The 25,422-nt window shown below is 54.9% G+C and overlaps 1 protein-coding gene across 1 annotated transcript in view; it reads right to left on the bottom strand.

Annotated features, from left to right (window-relative positions):
• ACTN1 (actinin alpha 1) overlaps positions 1 to 24,960 on the bottom strand; it is a 94,049-nt gene extending 69,089 nt beyond the window's left edge. Inside the window, exon 1 of the mRNA XM_044918077.1 lies at positions 24,549 to 24,960. Coding sequence (XP_044774012.1) covers positions 24,549 to 24,653 — 105 coding nt within the window. The 5' untranslated portion in view covers positions 24,654 to 24,960. The remainder of the gene's footprint in view (positions 1 to 24,548) is intronic.
• Positions 24,961 to 25,422: the final 462 nt, after the last annotated feature.

Below are 25,422 nucleotides of genomic sequence, written 5' to 3'. Positions count from 1 at the left end.
GCTAGACAGAACAAATCAATCCCAGCCCATGCATATGGCCGCAAGCTGGAGCACCATGAGGCCCTGACAGGGAGCTCTTTACCCAAACAACCCGAACAGCAGCTGAGACATTCCAGTGGCTTCCCCCTTCGGTGCCCCCAAGGAAATGTCCCAGCACGAAGAACCCCCCTGGCAAATCCCATGGCTCCAAAGTTCTGGTCCTCCACAGCCCCTGGACATTGGAAGGCTGTGCAATGTATCGGATGGGCTGGCCACAGGACACTCAGCATTAGGGACACTCAGCATTAACATCCTCTAGGTGCACCTCCGAGACAGCCTGAAAGTTCCACATGCGGGTACAGGGGCTTGGGTAACTCAAAGACGCCATCATGGAAGCACCACCTCTTCCTCCCCCGAGAAACACCCACGGACCTCCAGGTACGGTGCCCGACCAAAGCGCACCCAACTCCACGTATCGAGTTCTCAGTGAAGAGGAAAAACTGGGAGGGCCAGAGCTGCAGGAGAAAGGAACCTTCTGTGCATCGCCTCTTTTGTCTTGAAAATGACGCAAACATCCAGGGGTGTCACTGGTGCGTGCACAGCACCAAGTGCTCCCGATGCATCCCCCATGTGGGCGTTTGAAGCAGCCTAAGAAATCCTCAGTTGGCTCTTAGAGCTCCCAAAGACACAGGCCTCATTCCCTATTTCAGGTCAAGTCATTTCATGAACAGTCCAGCTTCCTCTTCCCATCCGAGCGTCTGGGAAATGCTGTCAGATACGTTACTGCTCAGGTGACAGTGGAGCTGCCCGGGGACGGAAGCGGCACTGCGGGTTGGGGGTGCGGCCACCCTCAGCCCAGAACCAGCACCCCAGCCAAGAGTTCAGCAGGGGCCCGGCCTGCGCGGGAAGCAGGCTCTCCCGCCCTGAGGCTTCCTCCTGCGGATGGATGAGGGGTGGGGACAGGAGAGCGGCACCTGGGCCGGGGAAGGCTGGGTTCAGGGAAGTGAACGGGGAGAAGTGAGAGCCCGGTGCAGAGCCAGCAGCTTTAGGTTCTCCTCTAGGACTTCTCCCACTTCCCTTCAATGTTACCAAATGCCCTGGTCCTTCTGACAAGCCTCACAGAGAGACAGGAACTTGGAGAACGTGGTCAGCAGCCAGGTCTGGGCGAAATCTTTCCCACCTCGGATTCCACTTCTCCCTGGATGCTCATGCTCCTTGTGCCCCCGTCCCTGAGGCCCAGGCCTGGCATGAAGAATCTGCTAAGTTGTCACTGCGGGATATTTCACATCTTCCTCCCAAATATGTAAGTCCTGACAGTTTTCTGAATCACCTTCTACACATCTAACACTAGATGAAAATGTGAACAAGGCCTTCAGATTAGAAATGTAAGCCCACAGCCAGGCAGGCCAGTGGCAAAGATATTTGGGGTCAGAGGAAAATTGGGGGCCCCCCTGCCGGGTAAGGGGCAGCTAAAACAGCCATTAAGAGGGGACTGCCCCAGCTCTGACCCCGGCCTGACAAGGGGCAGTGGGTTCGCTCCAGCAGCGCCCAAAACCAACACCTCCATACTCTCAGCATGGTAGAATTCCAGGTCATCTTTCTTCTCTTCCTGATACCTGGCTGTATTTTCCACAATAAGCATTACTTTCCTTTTTAATTAGTTTAAAAAAAAAAAATAGGTTGTGTATTGCTGGTGGCATATTAAGTCAGTCCATCTTATAAAGGCAACTGATGAATATGTAAAATGGTCATCTCCCTTGGCCAATTAACTCAGATCCCAGATATTAACCTAAAATGCAGGAAAGTATCCACATGAAAGTAATATTTACAGAGGCATTAGCTAGGATAGCCCAAAACTGAAAAGCATGGAAATGTCCACCACTGGGAAAAGGAAGAGGAGAATATTTGTCGCCTCAGTGAGGAGTGAAGCAGCCAGTAAAGGTGTCCCACCAGGCCCAGCCCCGACTGGCAAGCCACTTTCTTGCCACTTTCTCCCCGCAGGGCCTCATCCCTGCTCCACGGCAAGGGATGCTCTGGGCCAGAAACGCCTGGCTGAGACATGGAGCAAATCCAAAAGTGCTTCTGGAGGACATCCTTGGCCTCCACCACCTTCCTTCTGAAAAGATGGACGGGCCAAACTCTTTTTTTCCTAACAAAAGAGCAGCTTTGGTCCTCACGTGCCTCATACCTAAAGCAACCAGTTCTCTTCTCTGTAAAGGTCTTGGAAAACCTCTAATAAACACAGGGCCCAGGAGTCCACACAGATGGCTCTCCAGCCCCAGACAAACAACTGCAAGTGAGGGTCTCCCGTGACAAGCATCTGCAAGGAGTGAGGCCTCGCCAAGGCTGAACCTCTAGAAGCAGAGGATGAGATTTCATTATTCAGTTTCTCACTGTGACTTAACATCATGTCTCCTGGGGGTTGATTTAAGAACCAATATGCAGGGCGCCTGGGTGGCTCAGTTGGTTAAGCGACTGCCTTCGGCTCAGGTCATGATCCTGGAGTCCCGGGATCGAGTCCCACATCGGGCTCCCTGCTCAGCAGGGGGTCTGCTTCTCCCTCTGCCCTCTTCCCTCTCGTGCTCTCTGTCTCTCATTCTCTCTCTCTCAAATAAATAAATAAAATCTTTTAAAAAAAAAAAAAAAAAAAAAAAGAACCAATATGCAGGGGTGCCTGGCTGGCTCGGGTGGAGCAGGTGACTCTTGATCTCAGAGTTGTAAGTTCAAGCCCTCAGTACTTACAAAAAGTGTCTCTCCCATGAACTGATATACTTCCTTTTATTAGAAACAAACGTATGATAATTCCAATTTCCCCTTTTGCTTTGGCTACCAGGAAGCTCCAAACTAGGGTCAAGGCAAACTTACAAAAACTAACCTCTTATAACACTGTTTTCTCAACTATCTCCTCCTCACCCTGACAAAGCTCAGATCTTGCAACTTTAAAACTTTGTTATACATGAGCCTTTTAATGTGCTCTCCTCAAATGCTTTTTGGAGAAAGGCGAAAAAAAGTACAAATAAAAAAATATTCATGAAACAAACTCTATACTTGGCTCTCACTTTCTCCAGGGAAGGAACACAAAGGCTGTGTTCCTATATGGGGGGGGGGGAAAAAACTTTGATAAAATGCCATGTGGAGAAATAAAAAAGCAGAACTAAACTATATATACATTATGATTACCACTATCAAAATAACGCATATATGAGGATGAAAACAAAAATAGGTTTCTGGAACTATAATTTGTGTGTTTAGGTAAAAGGGTTAAAATGGTCATGTCCCCCCTGACCCCCCGGAGTTGTTTATCTTCTCGAATGGAAACAGAAGCCCATGTGGCTAAAGGAAGCAGGCAAGCAGAGGCCAGAGCTCCCTGGCCTTCCCCTGTCACCCCCCAGGCTGCCACACTGGGGGAGGGGCTGGGCTACAAGCCCCCATCTGGCTCCTTAGGGACTGGAACCCAGTGGGTGTGGTCTGGATGTCTTAGGGTCCTGAGGAAGACGCCTGGTGCCCTGAAAGCTGTTGGAGATTCTCGCCGTCGCTATCCGCCAGCAGCCATGTGCCAAGCACACCCTCATAAGAACGACAGACTAGACACCTGGACACACGGCTGTGGAGAGAGGCGGGAGCCATCGGCCATGACCCCTGACCTCCAAATGCCTAGGACTTGACTGGCGAGCTAGCGACCCCTCAGCCTTCCCATGTCAGATCAAACGGCACTCCCCCCAGGAAGCTTTCCTCACCCACCCCCAGAAACTACCCTCACCCCTGACAGACGGACATTTGCAAATGGCCTGCATGCCTCCTTCCACACCCCCGCCTCCGTGTCTGTCCAGCCCAGGGGACCGACTGCGAGCCCAAGGCCAGCACGGTTGCGGTTGGCGCCCGGGCCACAGGAACCAAGTGGCCCGCGGAAGGGATGGTTCAGCCCCTGCTGAGGGCCGAGGTTAGGGCGAGTGGACTAGAGGCTTCCTCCGGCCTCCACTGCAGTCAGGGTCCCCGGGGCTGCCAGAATGGCTGGCGGCCGTCCCTACTGTGTCCATCTCTTCTCCAGTCGGGCAGAGAAGCCCCGGTGGTCTGAGGCACAGCCTCGCCCTACAGAGCAAGCAGGAGGCTGACTCACCACCTCGCAGGTGGAGTGAGCTCATTCCCTTCCAGGGCATCCTCAGAACTAGAAACCCACAGCAGAGGTGGTTCCCATGGCAACGGGCCAGCACCTCCCCCACAGCCGCTTCCCCGGAGTACCCTCCGACCCAGACAGGGGTCACCTACCCCGCCCTCCCCAGCCTCAAGCCTGAGAACAGAGTGAGCAGGGACCTTGGGCACCAGGCAAGGCAGAGCCCTCCTCCCTCCAGCACCCCCACGGGCTTCAACAAGTCTACCCAAACACCCTCAAGACCAGGAAACTCATGACCCCACAGTTCATTCCTTCTCTGGAAAGTTTGACGACTAGAAATTCTGAGCGAGACTCCATCTCCCACACAACTCCCACCAGTACTTGTTCTCTCCCTTGGGCCTTGCAACTTGGCCTGGAGCCTTCTCTACACAGCCAGGTTCCTTCCACTGCTCCTGACATGGCTCCCACCCTCCCCACCGGACCATATGGGTCTCCAGCCCTCTCAGCACGCAGGGTCCAGAGAGCCGAGCGCCGAGCGGGTCTCAGGTCAAGCCCAGAGCCCACTGCTGCCCGGAAGATGGCCGTGCTCGTCCCTCTGCTGACTCACTGGGTAGGCTGCCACCCACCCCCAGGCCCCTCTCTCTCCAGCAGCTCCCAGCCCGCACCTCCTCGCTCATCCCCTGCCCCGCCCTTCTCAGAGCTTGATACTCATTGCTCATGCCTTTGGTCATACTCTTTGCCTGGCCCACCTCCCCGCCCTTCGCCACCACCACCCTTGGCCTGACTCACCCAGGCATACCAGAGATTCGATTTTTAGCTCACTTTATCGCCTCCTCCAGGAACTCTTAACCTGTCTCCTCCAAGGTGGGTTGAGGCCTCCCTTGGGCTCCCTTCACTATACTGCATGTGACGTCTTTTACTGTGACAAGGTTTATAGGCCTGTCACCCACAGGCCTCTCAAGCACCTGACCCTGACCTGCTCTCAACCACCTGGTCCTGACCCGGAAAGAGCAAGTACTTGATATCTGTTAAATCTGGGTGGTAAGCTCATCGGTCTTTGCTGTACTCTGCTCCATACTTTTTCTTAGATTTAAAACGTCATTTAAAAAAAAAAATGAAATGACCCACAGTAAATGTGAACTGAGTGCATAGACTACCGTTGGCTGCAGTGCCTTTGGCCCCAGAGTATGTCTGGCCACCTCAAATATCTGGCTGAGCTCATCCTTCAGAGCCTTCCCTCCCACCCTGGGGCTGGGGCCATGCCATGTGGCCAGTCACCAAGTAGTTCAAGCCTTCTGGAGCACTGCACGCCCATGCCTGGAACGGAGATGACACGAGGCTGAGTTCACGTTAGGGCTATAAGGTCCTCTCGTCTCCGCTTGTCCTTTGTACACGTGAGAAGAGCAGTTCACGCGAGCACGTTCATCTCATGTAAATTAGCCCAGATGGCTAAATATGACAGGGTGGTTTCGCTAAGTGTTGAAGCTGGGTAATGGGTACAAGGGGATTCATTATACTCTTCTCTACTCCTGTATTTGTATTTCCCATAATAAGTTTGTTTTTTTTTTTAACTTATTCATGCAACTAACATTCCCTAAGTGCCCACCACACGCCAGGCATGGTGGAAAAAGAGAGAAATAAGAAAGGGCCCCCTCCCCCCCACGATGAGTTGAAAACTTGATTAAATTCTAAATTCTTTGCTATCTTATCCCTCCCAGAAAATTCAACATCTGATGGCACATGTGACGTGAAGACAATGCTGATCTCCCCAAAGGGCAGAAGAGCTAGTGAGGGGCTTTTGGGCGCTGTGTCTCCTGGGCTTGTCTCCCCAGCCCTGCCTCCTCCACCTACCCTTGCAGTCTCCCCCTGTACGGGGGCAGCCCCCCTTTTAGTAAGTGGCTGCAGGACACCAAGGGTGGGCCACCAAGGGTGGGCCTTGGGGCTGCTGCAGATCTCACACGCCCACAGGCAGCCAGGCCAGGATACCTGCAAAAGACAGCTTTCCCTCAAAGGGCAGGATCCAAACACCCTTCATTCTATCATTACAACTCTTCCTAAAGCCCTCTCAGTATCAGGTGCGAGGCCAGCTTTGGAGATTGAAATAAAGGCCACACGGAGGTCCCTGACTTCAAGGGAATCGTGGTCCTATGGACAGGAAATCCTTGAATTCAAATCCTAGCTCTGCCACTTACTGGCTGCAGGACTTTGGGTGAATGACTAAACCTCTCTGGGCCTCGGTTTTCCCATGTGTAAAATGGGGATCCTAGTGCCCACGTCCCAGGGTCGTCGTGCGGATTTTATGGGTCAGCGCGTGGAAAGTCCTTGACCCGGCCCTTAGAGGTAAAAAGCTAAGGACGGTGCCAGGCACGCGGCATTGGAAGAGTTACTTCATGACTCCTGCATTAGTATTATTCACCAGACTCCTACGGCCTGTTAACAGGTCTAAGTGACGACGTAGTTCGAAATGCAAAGAACAAAATCCCAGAGGCAAGGCCAGATTCAAGAGACAGGCTCAGACTGGTTCTGGCTGTCCTTGCACCACTATGCTGGCCTGCCTGAGCTTTCCCGAGCGATGCCCCAGCCACAGCCTAATGCGTAGACGGTGCCCGCAAGCCTGTGGAAGCCTTTCATCTGGCCAGCCGCGCCCTTCTCTTCCCCGGCCTGCCCAGACCCAGGATGCTGTAGCCAGGCTGAGCACTGTTTCCTTGTCGTTTGGGGTTTGGGCTTTTGTCTCTTGGAGCCAGCTGCCAGTTTCTGCTCACTCTGGGCCTCAGAGGGGCGGGGCACTTCAGCCCCCACAGACCTGGGTGCGAATCTCGGCCTGCAGCACTCGAGCCTCGGTGTGTTATTTGACTTGTCAGGGTTTTGATCCCCTCACCTATAAATAGAGTTAATGCCTCCTACCTTGTTGCGGGGATGAAGTAAGAGTGTGATGTGCAACACAGGGCCTCCAGCCACCATGACTGGGTCAGGGGGTGGAGCCTGGAGTACCACCACAGACGCAGGGCCAGCCCACCCTGGACATGGCCAAGAAGGTGCCACACTCTGGGGTAGTCGGTAGAAGCATGGCCAGCACCCCTGTGCTCCCAGGAAGGCAAGGACGTCCACCTCTCCCCAGAGGCAAGGCCCAGTACAGCCTCATTCCCAAGACCAGCCTTGGGGATGGCCAGAGCCCGGGGTGCCACACAGGGCAAGAGGGAAAGAGAAAAGACATGGGGAAGAAAGGGAGAGGCCAAAGAGAAGCCCCCATCTAGCCCTGAGCTGCCCCCATGTCCACTGCTTGACATAGCACTGGGCCCTGGAGTGTCAGGGACCAGAACTCCAGCAGCAATGACAACGGAGCACCCCCCGCAATCCTATCACTCAGCCCCGCCCCCCCATGTTGTAGGTGAAGAGCAGGTGTGGCGCGTCCAGCATCACCCAGCAGCCATAGGCAGCTCCAGATTCCGCAGGAATGTGCAGGAATGTGTGTGTCAGCAGAGAGGTATTTGGAGCCCAAGGAGGGTGGAGACCCAGTTCTGTCTCTAGTGAGGGGCTTCCGGTCTCCAGTCAGGTCAGTGGTGAGGACTGTGGGCTCTGGCCAGGCAGCCCTGGGTTCAAAGGCTAGAACACCGCTCAAGAGCTGTGTGGGTTGGGGCAAATTACTTAATCTCCCTAAAGCTCAATATCTTGTGTAAAGTGGAGATGAGAATGGAATAGTACCTTTACTGCACAGTGTGGTTATGAGGATTCATGGATTGAAAGCACATCACGGACTTAGCACAGGCTGGGCGTGTGGGCGTGTTAGCTGTAAATACCGGACCGCGACCGCTAGTCCCACCCGCACCACCAGCCTTGACCCTTTGGCTCATTCCTCACTCCCTTCCTCAACTGCAATCTCGGGAGCCAGTCCCAGGAACATCTGAGTATAAGGGCAGCCATACAAAGGACCCACCTGTCCTTCACCACCTCCAACCTGGCAGAGCGCTGCTGCCATCATGTGTGAAATCCACCTGAACTTGACCACCCACACACTAGCCAGAACCCCAGCAGCTCCATCCCTCTGCCTCCAGAGCACAGAGGCTCAGGCTGCCTGTCTATCCGCAGGTGTTCTGGAGCCCATCCACAAGCATGACCTCAGAAGATGGTGCATATGGGCTTGAACAAACAGTCCTTCCCAAAACCAGCCCCACAAGGAATGAACCCATGGCTGAGCATCCTTGCACAAGTCAGATCACCATTATGGACCTCAGTCTCTTCATCTGAGTCGGGGGAGAACCTGGTGACAGTATAGTCCCCTTCTGGCTCCGGCATTCTGATTTGATTTCTTTGCACTGCTACAAGGGAAAGAAGGGCCAGAGCTGGGTTCTAGAAGTAAACAAAGTGAAGGACAAGGCCGCCTATTGACACCCGTCCCTTGGGCAGATTCCAAACTGAAATCCTTGCTCCCTGGCACAGCTGGAGTTTCTCCTACTTCGCACCAGTCCTGTGATGCAGCTAAGCCTACACAAAAGACGGATTATGAACAGTCCATCTTGCTGTAGGCAGAGATGCTCTCCCCACCCCCAGACCACACCTGGAGCACCCAGGTGAGAAGGCGGAGCTAAGGGACCCTTCACCAATCCCAAATAAGGCTCCCTACCCTCCACCGGCACCAGGCTTCCCACACAGCCACACCCCAGGCAGGCATTTCCAGAATAAGAGTGCATGCAGGGCCCAAAACACAGAGCACCCCTGGATCCATAAGGGAAACTCACTCACCTGGCGCCACCCACGCCCTCCCTAGAGGGTGGGAACAAATTCCTGAAAGCTGAGGACACGGAAGACTTCTAAAGATAAGAGTCTCTGTGGGTTGGCAGAATAGTTGTCTCAGGGCCAGGCTGGGAAGCCCAGGAATCAACCTCAAGATCACCTCTAGAAGTGCTTGGCTCTCCCGAGCAATCCCCATCAAGAGGACAGAAACACAGAGTGCTGGCCCTGACCCAGACCTTAGAGATCATCTCCATGTGAAAAGCCAGGTAAGGCATTTAGGACACGCCCCTCCCACCATCCTATAACCCAGGCCCTCATGTTGTAGGTGAGGATCGGGCCCGGCTTGTCCAGCATCACACAGCAGCCATAAGCCCTGGGACATCCTGCCCGCCTGCTCTCCTTATTCCCAGAGGACAGCACAGGGTCCTCCCCAGCACTCCCAAGCTCTCTGGAAGCTTTCTCCGAAAAGGACGGTTTTTCCACACCTACTCCTCTCCTAAATGCCACCCACCAGGGTTCCAACAGAAAGGGAGGCAGGTGGACCAAGGTCCTGCTGGACCCCAATGCTGGTGAGCTGGAGGGTCTGAAGCTTCTGTCAGGTTCCACGCCCCCCAGGCTGCTGTGGCTAAAGACGGCAGGCTGCTGACATCCACCGCTTGAGAGAAAACCCTCAGTGCTGGGGCTGGAAGGAGGTTTTACTTCCTTTGAGGCCCACAAACCCACACAAGAGGACCAGAAACTCCCTAAGATTTTCTGAAGTAGGGGCGCTAGCCAAATGCAACAAGGGCAGGGAGCGCAGGGACGTGTCAGCATGACTAGGACCTCGGGAGAGGAATCTGAAGTGGGCCACTGGCCAAAAGAGGAAAACACACAGCAGGGCTGCCTAACAGGGAGCTGGGGGGCAGGGGCGGGGGGCGCACAGGCTCCAGGCCACCCTGCAATCAGACACCCCGAGGCGGGGTGCAGAGCAGCATAGCAGGGCCTGAGGTCATCCTAGGCTCGGACCCCATCTCCAGCTGATGCTTCCCCATCACTGCTGCGGCCCTCGGTGACTTGGACTGTCGCCACCCAACACCTGAGCATCCGACAGACATCGCCTGCTGGACTGTGGCTGCCACACCCCCTCCCAAGGCACCCACTGTCACCGCTCAGCACATCTAATATTTGCTGAGCACCTACCTTGCGCCAGCAGGAGGCTCCTCAGGAGTCACCCTGCTCAGGGTGCAGAAGCACATCTCCCTCCCCAGGCCTGGGCCACCCAAATTGAGAAAGGGCCCAGCTTTCCCTTATTTTGGGGGGAGGGGGAGGAGGCACTAGGTAGTGAATATCAGCAAAGTCACCATCTACGTCAAAACCTGTACAGCAGATTGCAAGGTAGCCCCAATTCTTCGCCCCTGCCTGGGTCTAACTTCTTTGCTAGTAACTTTGAGGTGCCTGCTCACTTGTTAAAAATGCACATTCTCGGGCGCCTGGGTGGCTCAGTCGGTAAGCGTCTGCCTTTGGCTCAGGTCATGGTCCCGGGTCCTGGGATCGAGCCCCACATCGGGCTCCCTGGCTTCTCCCTCTCCCACTCCCCCTGCTTGTGTTCCCTCTCTCGCTGTGTCTCTCTCTGTCAGATAAATAAATAAAATCTTAAAAAAAAAAAAAAAATGCACATTCTCAGGCCCCACCCCAGACCGACATAAACCCTGAGGAAGGCGTCCAGCATCTGTATTTTAACAAGCCTTCTGGGTGATTCTGACGCCCGGTCACGTTTGAGAACCACCCTTCCAGGCTTCATGGCTCTGGGACGAGGTGGCATGAGTCTGTCTGGATCGCAGTAGCATAGCCTCCAGGAAGCCCAGGCGACAAACCGCCTACTTGGAGGGCTCCTGAGACGCCCCCCCCCCCCCCCCCCCGCCCAGACCCACCTCCAATCATCCAAGGAGCCTCAAGTCATTCATAGATCAGTGACATCCCCTGAGAACCCTCCAAATGTCCTCAGAGCCAAGAGTTTCACAACAATGCCCAAAGCGAGGGTGATGAGGGCTGCCAAGGGGCTGCCAACACGCCTGTCCTTTCCATCCTCTACCCAGGCGCTAAGTGAGCGAGGCAAGCGTTGAGTGGCCGAGAGCCAGCAGAGAAGGAAGAAAAGGCCAGAGCCAGGAAACCAGGCCGGGGCAGGGAGACATAACTGGAATCCCACCGGCTGCCCCTGGGGCCCAGCCAAGAAGGGCTCAGCTGTGGCTCCCCACCTCGGCCTCTTCCCAAACTCTACGTGCCGAGAACGACTAACTTCCCGATGTTGCAAGATGCCACTGAGAGACATAAAATGCAAACTCATTTAGAAGCATTCCCAAATCCACAGTAGCTTTCTGTCATTACATATTTGCTTCATCAAGAAGCAATAAAAGCACAACTGCTACTCTGGGAGGAGAAAAACTGGCAAAGCAGTGAGTCCCTAAGAAGCTGACTCTCGGAGGCCCCAGGAAAGGAGAGCGGCGGGCAAGGGTGCAGGTGCCCCCCAGGAAATGGGAGCCAGGTGCCAAAACACGTGTGGGAAGAAAGAAAAGAAGAAACTGAGGCTGGCTGCTCCTGCCCCTCCCTCCTCAAATACCAGGGAGTCCTTGAACGCCGGGCGAGGGGGGCGGTTGTGGAGCAGAAGGGTGACACAGAGAGCAGCCCGCAGAGGCAGGACCCAGCTTTTGGTCTCGCCTCCACCTGTAAGCCACCTGTAAGTCCCTCAGGTCCCTCAGCCCCTCCAGGCCTCAGCTGTGGTCTCATCCGTGAAGCCGGGGGGCCAGTCCAACCTCGACAGCTCCAGGGCACAGGAGAGGTGCGAGCAGAAAGGACAGCGCGCATGTGCGGTGCTACATTGACTGTGACACCATTTAAAATACAGACAACTGGGCGCCTGGGTGGCTCAGATGGTTAAGCGTCTGCCTTCGGCTCAGGTCATGGTCCCAGGGTCCTGGGATCGAGTCCCGCATCGGGCTCCCTGCTAGGCGGGGAGCCTGTTTCTCTCCCTCTGCCTCTGCCTCTCTCTCTCTCTCTCTCTCTCTGACTTTCATGAATAAAAAATAAAAATAAAATAAAATTTAAAAATAAAATAAAATAATACAGACAACTATGCAGGCAGCGACTGCATGATACAGCATACGCTGAGGACAGAAAGCACCAAACACCAGATAGCGGTTACTTCCAGGGAGGACGACGACAGCGCGGGGGACAGGCACGCCAGCCCCTCACCTCCACCTATAACACACATGGTCTTGGTGCACTGGCCTCCAGAGCAGAAAACCTAGAAATACCAGCTGGAACCGCCTGAGCCTTTGCAGGCCTTTCTAAATTTCCTTATCTCCAGCTAAGTCATCTCATAAGGTGCTGTGAAGACTAAATGAGGGGCACCTGGGTGGCTCAGTCGGTTAAGCGTCTGCCTTCGGCTCAGGTCATGATCCCAGGGTCCTGGGATCGAGCCCCACATCGGGCTCCCTGCTCAGCAGGGAGCCTGCTTCTCCCTCTCCCTCTGCCCCTCCCCCTGCTTGTGCTCCCTCTCTCTCAAATAAATAAATAAAATCTTCAAAAAAAAAAAAAAGACTAAATGAATTAATAGCTGGGAAACCCCTGACCGTGCCTGGCCCACACCACCCTATCGGGCTGGTACACACCGGGGGGCGGATGCTCAGGTCCACATCCCCAGACACATTCCCTGGGCCTGGGCCTTCTGAACCAGCAGCTCCCGTGGAAAGGGAATTAGGGGCAGGTCCCTGAGCCTGGCAGCCCTGCGCCCCACTGTGTCCTTACTGCTTGTGCAAGCAGCCCCATTACAGGGGTTCCGGCCAGGCCCCCTGAACTGAGACCCCTGTGCAGCATTCCTTAATATTTTTTTTAAGTTAGTTACGTACAATGAACCTCCAAATTAACTACTGTTTAACGTAAACAAAAACAGTGGCTTTCACAGAGACTCAAGTCTGGGGAAACATCTAAATTAAAAAGAGGCCTCAGGGTTTCATGCATGCAAAGATACCTCTGAACAGTCCCAGCCAGGATCCAGGATAAAGGGCAGGAAACCAGGGGTCTGGCCCCACTTCCCCTGCTCTGGGAAAGCAGGATTCATAAGCCGCCTCCTCCATCTCCCAGCTCCCAGAGCCAAGTCTGGAAAAGCACTCTGGGTTCCTGGAAAGAAAGACCTTTCCGAAATATCGGGAACTCCACTGGAAAGTGCCATTATGGATTATCTGGAGGATGTCGGCGGTGTTTGAAAGGGAGCCACTCCTCTGCCGAAGGCAAGACGGTGGCCAAAATCAACACAGGGGCTTGTGAAATCCAGAGAGACACACACGTGTGCCTGCACTCACACGTGTGCACGGCCTGCACGCCCAGGACAGACACGGAGGTCGGGAGCACAGCACCTCTGCCAAGCGGCTGCCCCCCCCCACCCAGCCCCGCAGACCCCACGCTGCGAGGCCGTGGGGATTCCATTTCCTGGCGGTGGGACTGAGAAGAATTGAAAGGCCGACTTCTCTGCATCCCCAAACCCCAGGCTGTGACAGTGGACAGTCCCACATCGGACATAAGGAGACAAGACAGTCTGACTGTAACAGGCCCTCACCCACCCACACCGCAGGGCGGGCGGCCTGTCCTCCAAGACAGAAAGCCAAGTTCCATTCGGAGACCTGTGTGAAGGAGGCCACCCGCCTCGATGTACCCACCCCTCCTGGCGTTTCACCTACAGAGGATTTGAAAATAGAGCTCAGAGCACCCCTCCATTCTGTTCCCATCCGTTTATAATCAGCTTTACAGATGGCTTTTAAAAAATAAATCTTCGGGTCCATAAAAGTGCTCCCCGGTGAGCCCTGGCCTGGCCTCAAATCACAGGCCTGTGTCTGCACTCTGACCGGGCCCCGGTACCAACCAGCACGCAACAGGAAAAACAAGGCAGAGAGCAGGCAGCTTGTCACCGGCTCCCTTCCCCCACTGACCGCTTTTCCGCTGCCCGCTGAACCACTTGGGGCCTCTGATTTACACCCTGAGCCGAAAGGTTCAAAACTGGGGGTCAGGAAGGGCACCGTCCTCCCCCCAGGGCTGTCCCCTGGCCTGGCCCGCAGTGCTGAAAAGCCTGAACAGACTCCAGCCTAAGCCCCCCAACTCTCCCTCACCAACTTTTTTAACAGTCTAAATGCTTAAACAAGAACCTCCAGCTTTGGGTTTCATTTAAAATCAAAATAAACAGTGAGCCTCGTGCTACCTGGTTCAAAGCCTGTTCCCCTGGGGACCCAACAAAGGGAAAGATGAGCAGGTGAGGCTGAGGGAACCAGAGCAAGAGGAGGGACATAATTGAGTCTTAAAGCAGGGAAGCCAGTTCCCAAAAGCTGGGGTCAGCCCTACAGAGGCCACTAGGGACACAGGGACCTTCAGGTTCAGGGGACTTGAGTCTATTCCTGTCAGTTACTCCTTCTACTCAAAAGTGTGGAGAAATACAATTAGAATGTTCTCCTACCTTTTCAACCAAGAAAAGTAACTTTGGATAGGCCCTGCTCCCTTGGCTTAGCCTCTCAGACCCTTCAGTCAAAGACTTGGACTTAAAACCACTCCACCCCATTCAAGCTAAAAGAGAGACACTGGTAAAGTCACTTAACCTTTCAGAGCCTTACTTGCCCTGTCCACAAAAAGGGGATAAGACCTCACAAGTTTGCTCATCATGATTAATGAAGAGAAAACCACGTGTGAAAGCATAAATGCTAAAAACCATGAATCGTGGGGCACCTGGCTGGTTCAGTCAGCAGAGCATGCAACTCTTGATCTCAGGGTCATGAGTTCGAGCCCCACAGTGGGGATAGAGTTTACTTAAAAAAAAAAAAGCACGAATCCTGGGGCACCTGGGTGGGTCAGTCGGTTAAGCATCTAACTCTTGGTTTCACTCAGGTCATGATGTCAGGGTCATGAGATCAAGCCCCATGTCTGGCTCCACACTCAGCAGGGAATCTGCTTGAGAGTCTCTCTCCCTCTCTCTCTGCCCCTCCCACTCCGGTTCTCTCTCTCTCTCCGTCTCTCAGATAAATAAATCTTTAAAAAAGATCGTGAACCCTATAATGAGTACTTGATTATAAACCATCTTTAGTTGTTCCTTATGATTTCATTTATATAAGCCTTGTCTCTCAAAACATAAACTACAGAATAGCAAAAGCTTTGTCGGTACTTCTGGTTAAGAGTTGAGTTCCGAGGTCGATCTGCCTGGGCTCATTCATAACCTGGCTTACTAGCTGGTTGATCTTGGCAAGATACTTAACCTCTCTGAGCCTCAGTTTCCCTGTCTGCAACAAGGAAATTAACAGTACCTTCTTCAAAGGGTTGACAGATTGAGGTAATGCAAGCCATACAACCCTCAAATAGTGTGAACAATCAGTCATTTTACTTATTTGGGGAACCAAGACGTTCCTAATAAATACTGGCTGGTTGGTATAAAGCAGAACACGCTCCTTCCCAGCCTTCCCTTCCTCATCTTCTCTTCCCTCCCCAGGAGGTAGGCAGTGTTTACATCACCTCCCAGATCTTGGGCTTGGGAAATGCTTTAAACCAAAAGGTTCCCCTAAGGACCAAGGCAACCAGCACCTTCCTTCCCAGGCCCTTCTCACTCTGCAGCTGTCGAGCATGTTACTTTCTATCTCCCGGCTTGGGATTTTCATCTGTCAGGAGTGATCATCCCACATCCCTTCCAAGGCTGCCACGGATGCTAAATGGGGCCACCGAAAGAACATGTCTAACATGCAAGCCATGTGCAAGAGGGGTTTTCTCTGTGTCCCCCACCCCCCAGGTCTGGAGAGGACCCCACAACCTCTCAATGAAGAACAGACCCCAGCCCCAAAGTAGCCCCCCACAGCCAAGGACCAAGGCAGTTTCCAGGGTAACGGCATCCTCTGCATCTACTCCCGATTTCCATCCCCGGCTGCTTTTGATTCTCCTCCCGCCTCTGTAGTGGGCTAAGTCACCTCTTCCCACTATTGCTAGGCAACCCTAAGAGCAGTGCAGCTGCCTCCTGGGGGAGGACCCCGGGCCCCCTCCCCTTCCCAGGACTCGGGCCTGGGGAAAGCTGCCCCCCTTGGACACTCCCACCCCTCCCCATTAACCCGGGGGATGGCAGAAGGTGAGAAGCGCTCCCAGACCAACAGGGTTTAGAGGTGCAGGTGCGGTGGGACTCGGCCTTGGGGAAATGAGGACAGCCACCCCCTCCTTCCCCACCCCAGCCTTCTACTTGTCTGTGCTTGTGTGTGATCTATTCTTAAGCAGTTTCCAAGCACGGGGTCACATCAAGCTTTTTATGAAAGATGCCCCTCTTGATTATTTTCCTCTTCTGCAGCTCTCCCACTCACTCATCATGAACGTGGATCCCTGACCTTAGAGTAAACAGTAAGCAACAGAGACACAAATGGGGAAGAGGGGCAAGGAGGCAGAGAGCCCCAGCAACTCCTGGGAGGCTGCTTAGCTCCAGAGGTGGGAGGACAGGCAATTGTCATTTTCTTCTATTACTTAGCATGTTCTCAGGTTTTTTAAATTAAGATAGAATTCTACCACACAAGTCACCCACTTGAGTGGGTTTTAGAACATTTATACATATATAGTATATGTATATATTTAGACTATGTTTACATATATTTAGTGTATACATGTTTTGAGCAAGTTTTAGTATATTTAGTATATGGTTTTCGGCGTATTCACAAGGTTTTGCCACCATCTTCAATGTCTAATTCCAGAATGTTTTCATCCCTGGGTTTTGTTTCATCTATGTTTGCCCCTGGTCAAATGTTCCCAGATAACACGAGCATTTCTTGAATAAGTGGCGAAGTGGTGAGAAGACGGAGGAAGCCACACTGCCCAGCCGGGGATCCAGGCCCACCTCTTACGGCCTGTGTGATCTTGGAAGTTCTGCAGCTGCTCTGAGCCAGCTCTCTCGTCTGTAAAATGGGGATAAAGTGCCCATCTCACGGGATCAGATGTGCTAATGCGGCACAGAGTCCCCAGCACAGTGCTGGATACCTAGCCTGTGCTCAGAAGTGGGGGAGCCCCTATGAATATGATATGAAAAAGCTTTTTTTTTTTTTTTTTTTTTTTTTAAGTACAGTTCTGCTCCCAGCTCTGGTCTGGGAAGATGACTGTGCCCAGGCTGTTGGGGACTGCCATCATTTTTGCTTATTTGTCTGGGAGGGCTGAATGGGGCACACAGAGGAAGCAAGCTGGGGTCATGACCTGCCCACATGGCTTTGGGGCTGATGCATCACTATCCCAGACTCCAGGTGCCCAGTGTGTTGAGAACCTGCTAGATAATCCCCAGCCAGGACATGGGAGCAGGGGTGAGGGCAGGCAAGGCAGAGAAGAGAGCAGCTGACCACCCCTCTGTGTAAAAATTTACCCCTGCCCACTGAGAAGGAAGGCTTCTGGGAGCTTGGACTTGATGCCTAGCCTGGGACCCAATGAGAAATCCTGATGTGTTAAGAGGAAGGTGGGGACGCCTGGCTGGTTCAGTCAGGGAAGCATGTGACTCTTGATCTCAGGGTTGTGAGTTCAAGCCCCATGTTGGGCAGAGAGATTACTTAAAAATAAAGTCTATTTAGAAAAAAAAAAAGGAGGAATGTGGGCTTCTAGGCTGTCTCTGAGCTCCAATTTGCTGGGTCTCCTGCCCCCACCACTCCCAAGGCCCCTTGCCTCCAGCAGGACCAGGTCTGGGCAATTAGGGCTTAGCAGGACACGGGTGCCTCAGCAATGAGACACAACCCTGGGTCTGAATCAGGAGTCTGAGCGGGCTGACCCATTGTGGCCAGGACTAAGGAAGCAGGCTAAGGGGTTTCCTCTGCCCACGGCTTCTCGGCCATTACCTCTCTAGGGAGCTGCAGACTAACCTGTCCAAACCAGCCGGTGGGCTCTGGAACCTCTCCCATGTCCTTGGCGAGTAACCGAGCCCCACTCCCCAGGCCCTTGCAGAGATGCATGCCCACCAAGCATACTCAGAGAGGAGAAAAGCATGACTAGTGGGGAAGGTGCCCCAAGACCACAAGCCCGTTGGCTGCACACCCCGTCCTAGGAAAAGCTTGGGTGGGTTACACATGGGGGCAGCTCAGGTGGGGTTAACTGGCTGGGATGGTCCCCACAACACCTGCACAGGTGTGGGGCTCAAGAGCCCCACCTGTGAGCTGTACAAACAGCCTGGCCTCTCAGAAAGGTGAGAGGTCAGCTCTGCGCGAAGGACAAGGAGCAAGAACAATGGAAGCGGGGGTTGCCCGGCCTGCAGCAGCTTACACATGGTTGCCCTCTGGTCTGCCCTTCCACACTTCTGGCTCCCTCCTGCCCTGCCCTCCTTTACACACACACACACACACACACACACACACACACACACACAGCCCAACTGCCAGGAAAGGTGGGGGAGGCTTCCCACAGAGTCTTCAACCGCTGCCTATCCTTCCAGATGCAGCTCAATGCCACCAGCTCTTCTCTCCCTTCTCCACCAGCACAGGCAGGGAGCAGGGCTGGCTCTGGCCTGACAGCAGCCGCCACCACACCTCGGGCCACTTGGGGCGCTGCCTGGTGTGACGTTCTATCTTTCTGCTTCTCTCTCCACCTAAACCATGATGTGCACGACCCCAGGCGGGTGAAGCGTCAGATACCTAACAGGGATTCACCCAATGCTCACCGATGGACTCCGCCGGGAGACACCATGGATGTTCTTACAGTAAGAAGGGACTAGAAGGGAGCAGAGACACCGGCTCTTCTCTAGAGACACAACAGCAGCAGATCGCAGGTCTCAGGCTCGGGCTGCCCCACCCTGGTTCCAGAACCACAGGAGGCACCAGGTCTTGTGTGACAAGCCAGGCTTGTCCTCAGCTTGTGTGTCCTCAAGCCAGGCTTAGGGTTTGTGGCCACTGGCCAGGCGCCCAGCTCCAGGCCTTCCTGGAGAAGGAGAAGGGAAGCCCAAATCCCAACAACAAACTACGGGATGCCTGTGTGGTTTGACCTCCTCACACTTAGAACGGCCTGCAAGGAAGGGCCCAGGGGTCCAGGCCTCCCCCCACCCGCACCCCCACTCCAGTGAGCACAGCCTTGGCAGCACCTCCTCAAGAAGTCAGCTTCAGGAAATGACTTTCCTCCTTTTCCTTTGGTGACCACAGACCTTGCAGGAGCCTGCAAGCCTATCACACCCACAAGCCCAACTCTAGTGATTAACAGCCCCTCAAGGTCTCATCATTCCTCAGGCACCTGGGTGGTTGAGTCAGTTAAGCGTCTGCCTTCGGCTCAGGTCATGATCCCGGGGCCCTGGGATCAAGTCCCACATCAGGCTCCCCCTGCTCGGCAGGGAGCCTGCTTCTCCCTCTGCCTCTGCTTGCCACTCCCCCTGCTTGTGCATGCGCTCTGTCAAATAAATAAATAAAATCTTAAAAAAAAAAAGATCTCATCATTCCTCAAAACTGGACAATCTGGTTCTCAGTGAGCTCCAGGCCTTCTTGCATCTATCCTAGGGAAGCCTAGGTGGTGTCCCGAGGCAGCCCCGCAGCCCCGTGCTTCAGACCCCCGTCCAGCTCCTTCAGGCTTTGGCAATCGTGTCCTCAGAGTACCCACATGAGACGGGTTTGGGAGAGGAAGCAGCAAAGCAGGGCTGGTAGGCTGCCGGGAGGCATGGACAGGGCCTCAAGAATGCCCTCGGCTACTTGACCGTGGGGCCTGAAGACACTCCAGGCTGTATCCTCCAGAGGAAATTCATACTTTGAGGTCATTTTACCTGTACTGTAACAAACTGACAAAGCTTTTGAGCACTTCACATTCATCTCTTCATCCTGGACACCCAGGAGGTAGGTAAAGGGTAGGCAAGAGATTCTACACCATTCTATAGCGAAGGGACTGAGCAATCAGAAAGGTCAAGTGACGCGGAATGAGCCAGAGTTGACGTAAAGGTCCAAGGTCAAAGAACACAACTCCGCATACTCCTAGCCAACTAGGAGTTGGCTCCTCCTAAGATGGGTTTATATACTACACCTTATTCCCAAGAATATAGGGTAAAGGCCACAGAAACTCTGGCTCCTCAAAAGAGTTAACATGTATTTATTGAGCACTCCCTGTTACGTGCTATGCTAAATTCCCTACACACATTAACTTGGTTTAAACCTCCACTCAACTATATCAGGCAGGAATGATTAATTTCCTCATTTCCCCATTGGCATCATCAGGCACAGAGCAGGTAAGTAACTCACTGAAGATCACATAGGCAGTCCGTGAAGGGGCCAAGATTTGAACCCAGGGTGCCCAGAGCATGTCTGCAGAGGCTGGAGCCAGGATACAGCCCCAGATGAGCTGGTTTGTCTGGAATGTAAAATATTCCATCCCTATTTCCACCCCCCCCCATCCCGGAGTTGGGAGCCATGCGTGATGCTATGTTTCTCAACACCTTGCCCTGTACTAGGCGCCGGGGATTCAGCAGAGAACAGAAGAGGCTGGGCCCTGTACCCACGGCCACGGGCACAAGGTGAAGCAGGCAGGAGTGCAGAACAGCGAAGGGTAGGAGGACTGAAACGAGAATCAGTTCTCTCCTCCTGCACATTTTACTTCCACCAGGCATCACTCTGGTTTTTGCAGCCCTAACCTTCAAGGCAGGCGATGTCCTGTTCCTCCCCAGGTGAACCCCTCCATAGCAGGCCTTCCCCCTTGACCAGTGGCCTTGACTAGCTCCTGCAATGGTCCTGCAGTCTAGCAGGGAGTATAAACAAGGGGGCCCATCTTGCTGTGCCCTGGCATGGTGTGGGTGCAGACTCGGGACCGGGGCCCTCATTCACCTGCCAGGTGAATGCCTATTTCAACGCCATTAGCTCAACAAATATTGACAAAGCTCCTATATGTGAAACAAAACAAAACCAAACCCAGGACTGGCATCTGTGGGAATACCCACTAAACCCGAGCCTCCAGGATTCAAGAGAGAAGAGAGAATAAAATTTAACAGCTGAAAGCTGCCATTTTACAAATCTTCGTCAACCCAGCAGGTGGGGATATTAGCTCCTTTTTATAAATAAGGAATTGGAGGCTGAGAGGTCAAAGTAACTTGCCCAAGGTCACAAGCCTGCAAAAGTAGAGCCAGGGTGCTACTCAATCCATGCTCTCCCCAGATGGCCTGGTGTCCGGCCGGCACACACAGGAGGGTGTGCACGAAACGCACGTGAGCAAATAAACCGGGGGTACCGTCATCCTGCAAAGATGGGGCATTCAAACCTGCTCCCTTAAAAAAGGCGGCTTTAGAGCTCAGCCTCGAAGGTCAGGAAGATTGGGAAGGCCAGCCAACTCCCCAAGCCACTGCATTTTGTGTCTGGAGGCAAGGAGTCCAGGCCCATGAACTCTGCACGGAAGCATTCTGTGAAGACGGGACAAGCCACAGCCCACCGATGCGGGTTCTTGAGTCATGCCTCCTGCCTGCACCTGCCTAGGCCTACCCAGTCACCAGGGAAGTACTTGCCACCACGTCATTTCATCCGAGGCCTGTCAGAGGCCTGAGGGATCAGCAGGACAGGGCAGGACAGGAATTCAGCCCATTTACAGAGGAGGAAACAGATCGGAAGCACCTGTCTGGAGCATTCACTGCTCCAGCCGCAGCACTTGGAACTGGGCCTGCCGGAGTAGGTGCTCAGAAAGTATTTGCTGAATACTCTAATAAAAGCTCAGAGAAATGAAATGACTTGCCCGAAGTCTCTCCAATTGTTGTGAGTGCACCACAGCTACAAGCAGGGCCTTCTGCCTCCCCCCCAGAGGCCTTTGTAGCCCACTGCACTGTGTCCTCCCACCCACCCAGCTACGTACTCACTCTCCTGCCTCCTTCTGGAATGGCCAGCCTCCTCTGTCCACTAGTCTGTCTGTCCTCATCCCTCACCTCCCACGCTCAGCAGGGAGGCTGTCAAAAGCAACACCCAGGTTGGGGCGCGTGGGGTGGCACAGTCAGTGAAGCATCCAACTCTCGGTTTGGGCTCAGGGTATGATCTCAGTGTCATGAGATCGAGCCCCATGTCGGGCTCGGTGCTCAGCATAGAGTCTGCTTGAGATGCTCTCTCCCTTGCCCTCTGCCCCTCCCGCTTGTGCACTCGCTCGCTCTCAAATAAATCAATCAATCTTAAAAAAAAAAAAGCAACAAGTTACTTTAGGTCTGATCTCCCACATAATACCACTTCCTTATATCTCCAGCACCCCGAGAACTAGGTGAAATTTTCAGACAAGAAAACTGAGGCCCATGCAAGGTAACAGAATTAACGGCAGAAAACAAAAAGAAAAAAAAAACCTTGGATTTTCAAAGTCAGGCCCAGAGCTTGTGCCACGCCCCCACCCCCTCCATCAACCCTGCCAAAGCACATGTTGGCTCCCCTTGGTCCAGAGGTCCTTGCAGGCTCTGGATGCCAAGTCCAACTTTGCTGCCCTTCCCCCCAGCCCCCTGCCATGCACCATTTGGGACTCTGGACTGGTTACTTTCCTCTCTGCCCCTCATTTCCTCAACCTCAGGTGTGCCAGGCTCACATCCAATGCCAGCCCTTGTAACTGTTGAGTTTACCCCCTAGATCACCACAGTTCCCAGATGACCCATTCCCACCTGGCTACAGAGGCCTGGGACACACCCACCACCGCCCACGTCAGAGTTTTACAAGTCTATATATGTGTGTATATATATACAGACAGAGACAATATAATTTTATCCCCAACTATATTTAATATATTCATTCATTCATTTAATACAGAATACTATACGCAGGTCCAGTGACCAACACTGGGGAGACAAGAGTTTCTGCCCTCCCAAGAACTTCATCCCACAATCCTGTCACTCGTGCCCCAACTAGGCATATAATAGGTGCTCTGCAAACAGGGATGTCTCCGCTACTGTCCATGGAAGAGCCCAAGACATCCACCGCCCTAATCCCACCCCCTCCTATCCAATTTAAAATCTAGTCTCAAGAAGTCCTCACCCTGAAATTTTGAAAAGGCCCCCCCACCTTGACCCCACAAAAATCTTCAAATTAACCACTCCATTCTGAGCTCCACCAACTGCCCAATTGTCCCAGGAAATAAGCCCAGTGAGTGGGGGACTCTCACAGCACCCCCCCCCCCCCCGGGATTGGGGAGGGCAACAGGAAGAGGGGGAGGAATGTTTAAGCAACTGTCACACTGCAAGTAAGTCAACTCCAAGCCGGAGACCTTCTGCCGTTGCCCTACAGGGCCAGGCCCAGCAGAAGCCCCTGCCTGGGTCTCAGGTCGCAGGGCTTTGAGGAAGCCCTTTGTGCGTGTGTTTTAAATTACCTCTGTTTGTCTGATGATGAAGTGAGTAAAAGGGCGCCGATTCAGGGTTTAGGATTCCTGAGTGAGCTAATACAGGATGCCTTTGGCTGAAAAAAAAACTTCAGTCGGCTCCCTAAACTCCCCCCCCTTTTAAGTTTAAAAAAGGGAATGAATGTTACCATTTTTGGACATGAGCGTTCTCCCTCAAGCCCAGCCCTAACCGCACTATCCAAAGGGACGCGCCATCCTGTCCCCCCCCCATTCCCAGATCAGCGGGGGGTGGGGGGAGATGAAATGAGGAGGGACCGGATGGGAGCGGACAGCGGGGGGGGGGGGGGGGGGGGGGGGGGCTGAAGGGGAGGGGGAAGAGAGGAGGGTGTTCAGGGTACGTGGCCGCCTGGGGCAAGAGCTCATAGCTCAGGCAGGAAGCAGAGGCAGGGTTGGGGCGCCCTCCCCTCCCTCCCCACAAGAGTGGTTTCTGACCTCTTCCTGCCACCGGCCACTGTGCCCAGGTCCCATCGCCAGCTCCGAGCCAGCCCCCGTGGCGGGGTGCGCACCCGGTACACCTCGTCTGGGACGCCTGGGGACGGTGGCTAAGCAGAGATTCCCCAATGACTGACCCCAGATATCCCAGTAAACAACCTCTTGTCCTGGAGCCCTTCAACTCAGATCAAGTTGCCCAAATTCGCCTTCTCCCAGGAATAAGCGGGTGTCGGAGGGGCAGGACGCAGACGCAAACCCATCTCCGCCCGCAGTTGAGTTTAGCAATAAAACGGTTTGCCGTCCTGACCCCGCCCCCAAAGGGCCTGCTGGGGAACCGGCTTCTGCCCCCTGGTTTTCTCGGCTCCGGCCCCACTCCAGCAGGTCCACCTCCAGGCAGACCCGAAGGTGGCTGCCAATCCCCGCGGCGCCCGCTTCCCCCCCCGCCCCCCGCGGCCTGCGGGCTGAGGTTGGAAGGTGCAGGGTCCCGCGCTGCTCGCCCCCCGCAGGTACGGAGCCCAGGGCGGCCCAGGAAGCGCGCTGCCACCGCACGCCATATGGAGAGGCGGCCAGGGGGCGGGGAAGGGAAGGGAAAATCGATCCGGAGCAAGCAGCCACCAAGCCAGCGGCTCAGCCCCAGCCTCCCAAGCACCGCCTCCCACCCCCTGCCCACGCGGGGACCGTGCGGCTGCAGCCGGGTGGCCTGAATCGCGGACCCCAAGGCGACCTGCCCGCCGGCGGCCCCACCTCCCCGCGCTCGGGCTCGGCGTTCGCGGGCTCTGGGAAAGGGGCTCTCCCCCTTCCGCCCGCGCCTGTAACCCAACACCCCACCTCGCAGCGGCCGCGCATCCCCCGCCCCCGCTCGTGAGAGCCTGGAGCCCGTTCCGAGCCGGGAGCCGGGAGCCGGGAGCCGGGAGCCGGGAGCGCGGCGGACGGAGCTGGTCGGGCCGGGGGGCTGCGGCGGGCTGGGGAGGCTGCTGACCTTTCTCTGCTGCTTCTCCCAGGCCGGGTCCAGGAGCAGGTCCCGATCCCAGTCCTCTTCGGGCTGCATGTAGTCGTTGGTTTGCTGGGAATCATAATGGTCCATGATGGTGCGCGCGTGCTACGAGCTGGATTTCTTCCTCCACCTTCTCTCCCGGCGGCGGCGGCGGTGGCGGCTGCTTGCTGCTCCTGCCCCGGCGTGGGGAGGGAGTCGGGCCGGGCTGGGCTGGGCTGGCGGGGCCGGGCTCGCTCCCCTGCGCCCGGTTCCGCCGCGGCGCTGTTCGCGATAGCTGCTGCTGGAGGCGGCGGCGGCGGCTGGAGCTCGCGGACTGCCTGCCTGGGACCTAATCTCCACGCACACTGAGCGAGGCGGACACACTCGCGCTGCGGGAGCCGAGGCGGGCGGGGGCGGGGGGAAGGGGCAGAGCCCTCCCGAGGTTCTCCATTGGCCAGGCCGAGTTGCCCAAACTTCCCCCCATCGCTTTTCATTGGGAATTCCTGGCATCCGTCAGCCGGGCCGCGGCGCATATAGGTGGACTGGGCGGCCCCCTCCCGGCGCGCACGCCCCCGCCCACTCCCCGGGTTCCCACTCCCCCGCCGCTCATGTGACACCAGCTTAAGCTGAACGGGACCGAAGCCGGGGGACGCCTCCCCGAGCTCTGGGACCGAGCGGCAGCGTTCCCCGGAGCCCCAGTCGCCGCCGGGGACTGGACACGCTCCCCGCCCGCGGCAAGGCGGCGAACTCGGGCGCGCCGGCCTGACTGTGCCCCCCACGCTGCCAGGGGCTGGAGAAGGGACGCGAGCAAACCCGGGACGCATTTCATGTCTCCTTCCTAGGGTCCGGAGAAGTCAGCACCCGAGGAAAGGGGGCAGGG

Source organism: Neomonachus schauinslandi, chromosome 9 (assembly GCF_002201575.2).
Source record: "Neomonachus schauinslandi chromosome 9, ASM220157v2, whole genome shotgun sequence".
Taxonomy (NCBI): Eukaryota; Metazoa; Chordata; class Mammalia; order Carnivora; family Phocidae; genus Neomonachus; species Neomonachus schauinslandi.
Note: the sequence above shows the minus strand (reverse complement) of the source record. Positions and strands in the feature narration are given on the sequence as shown.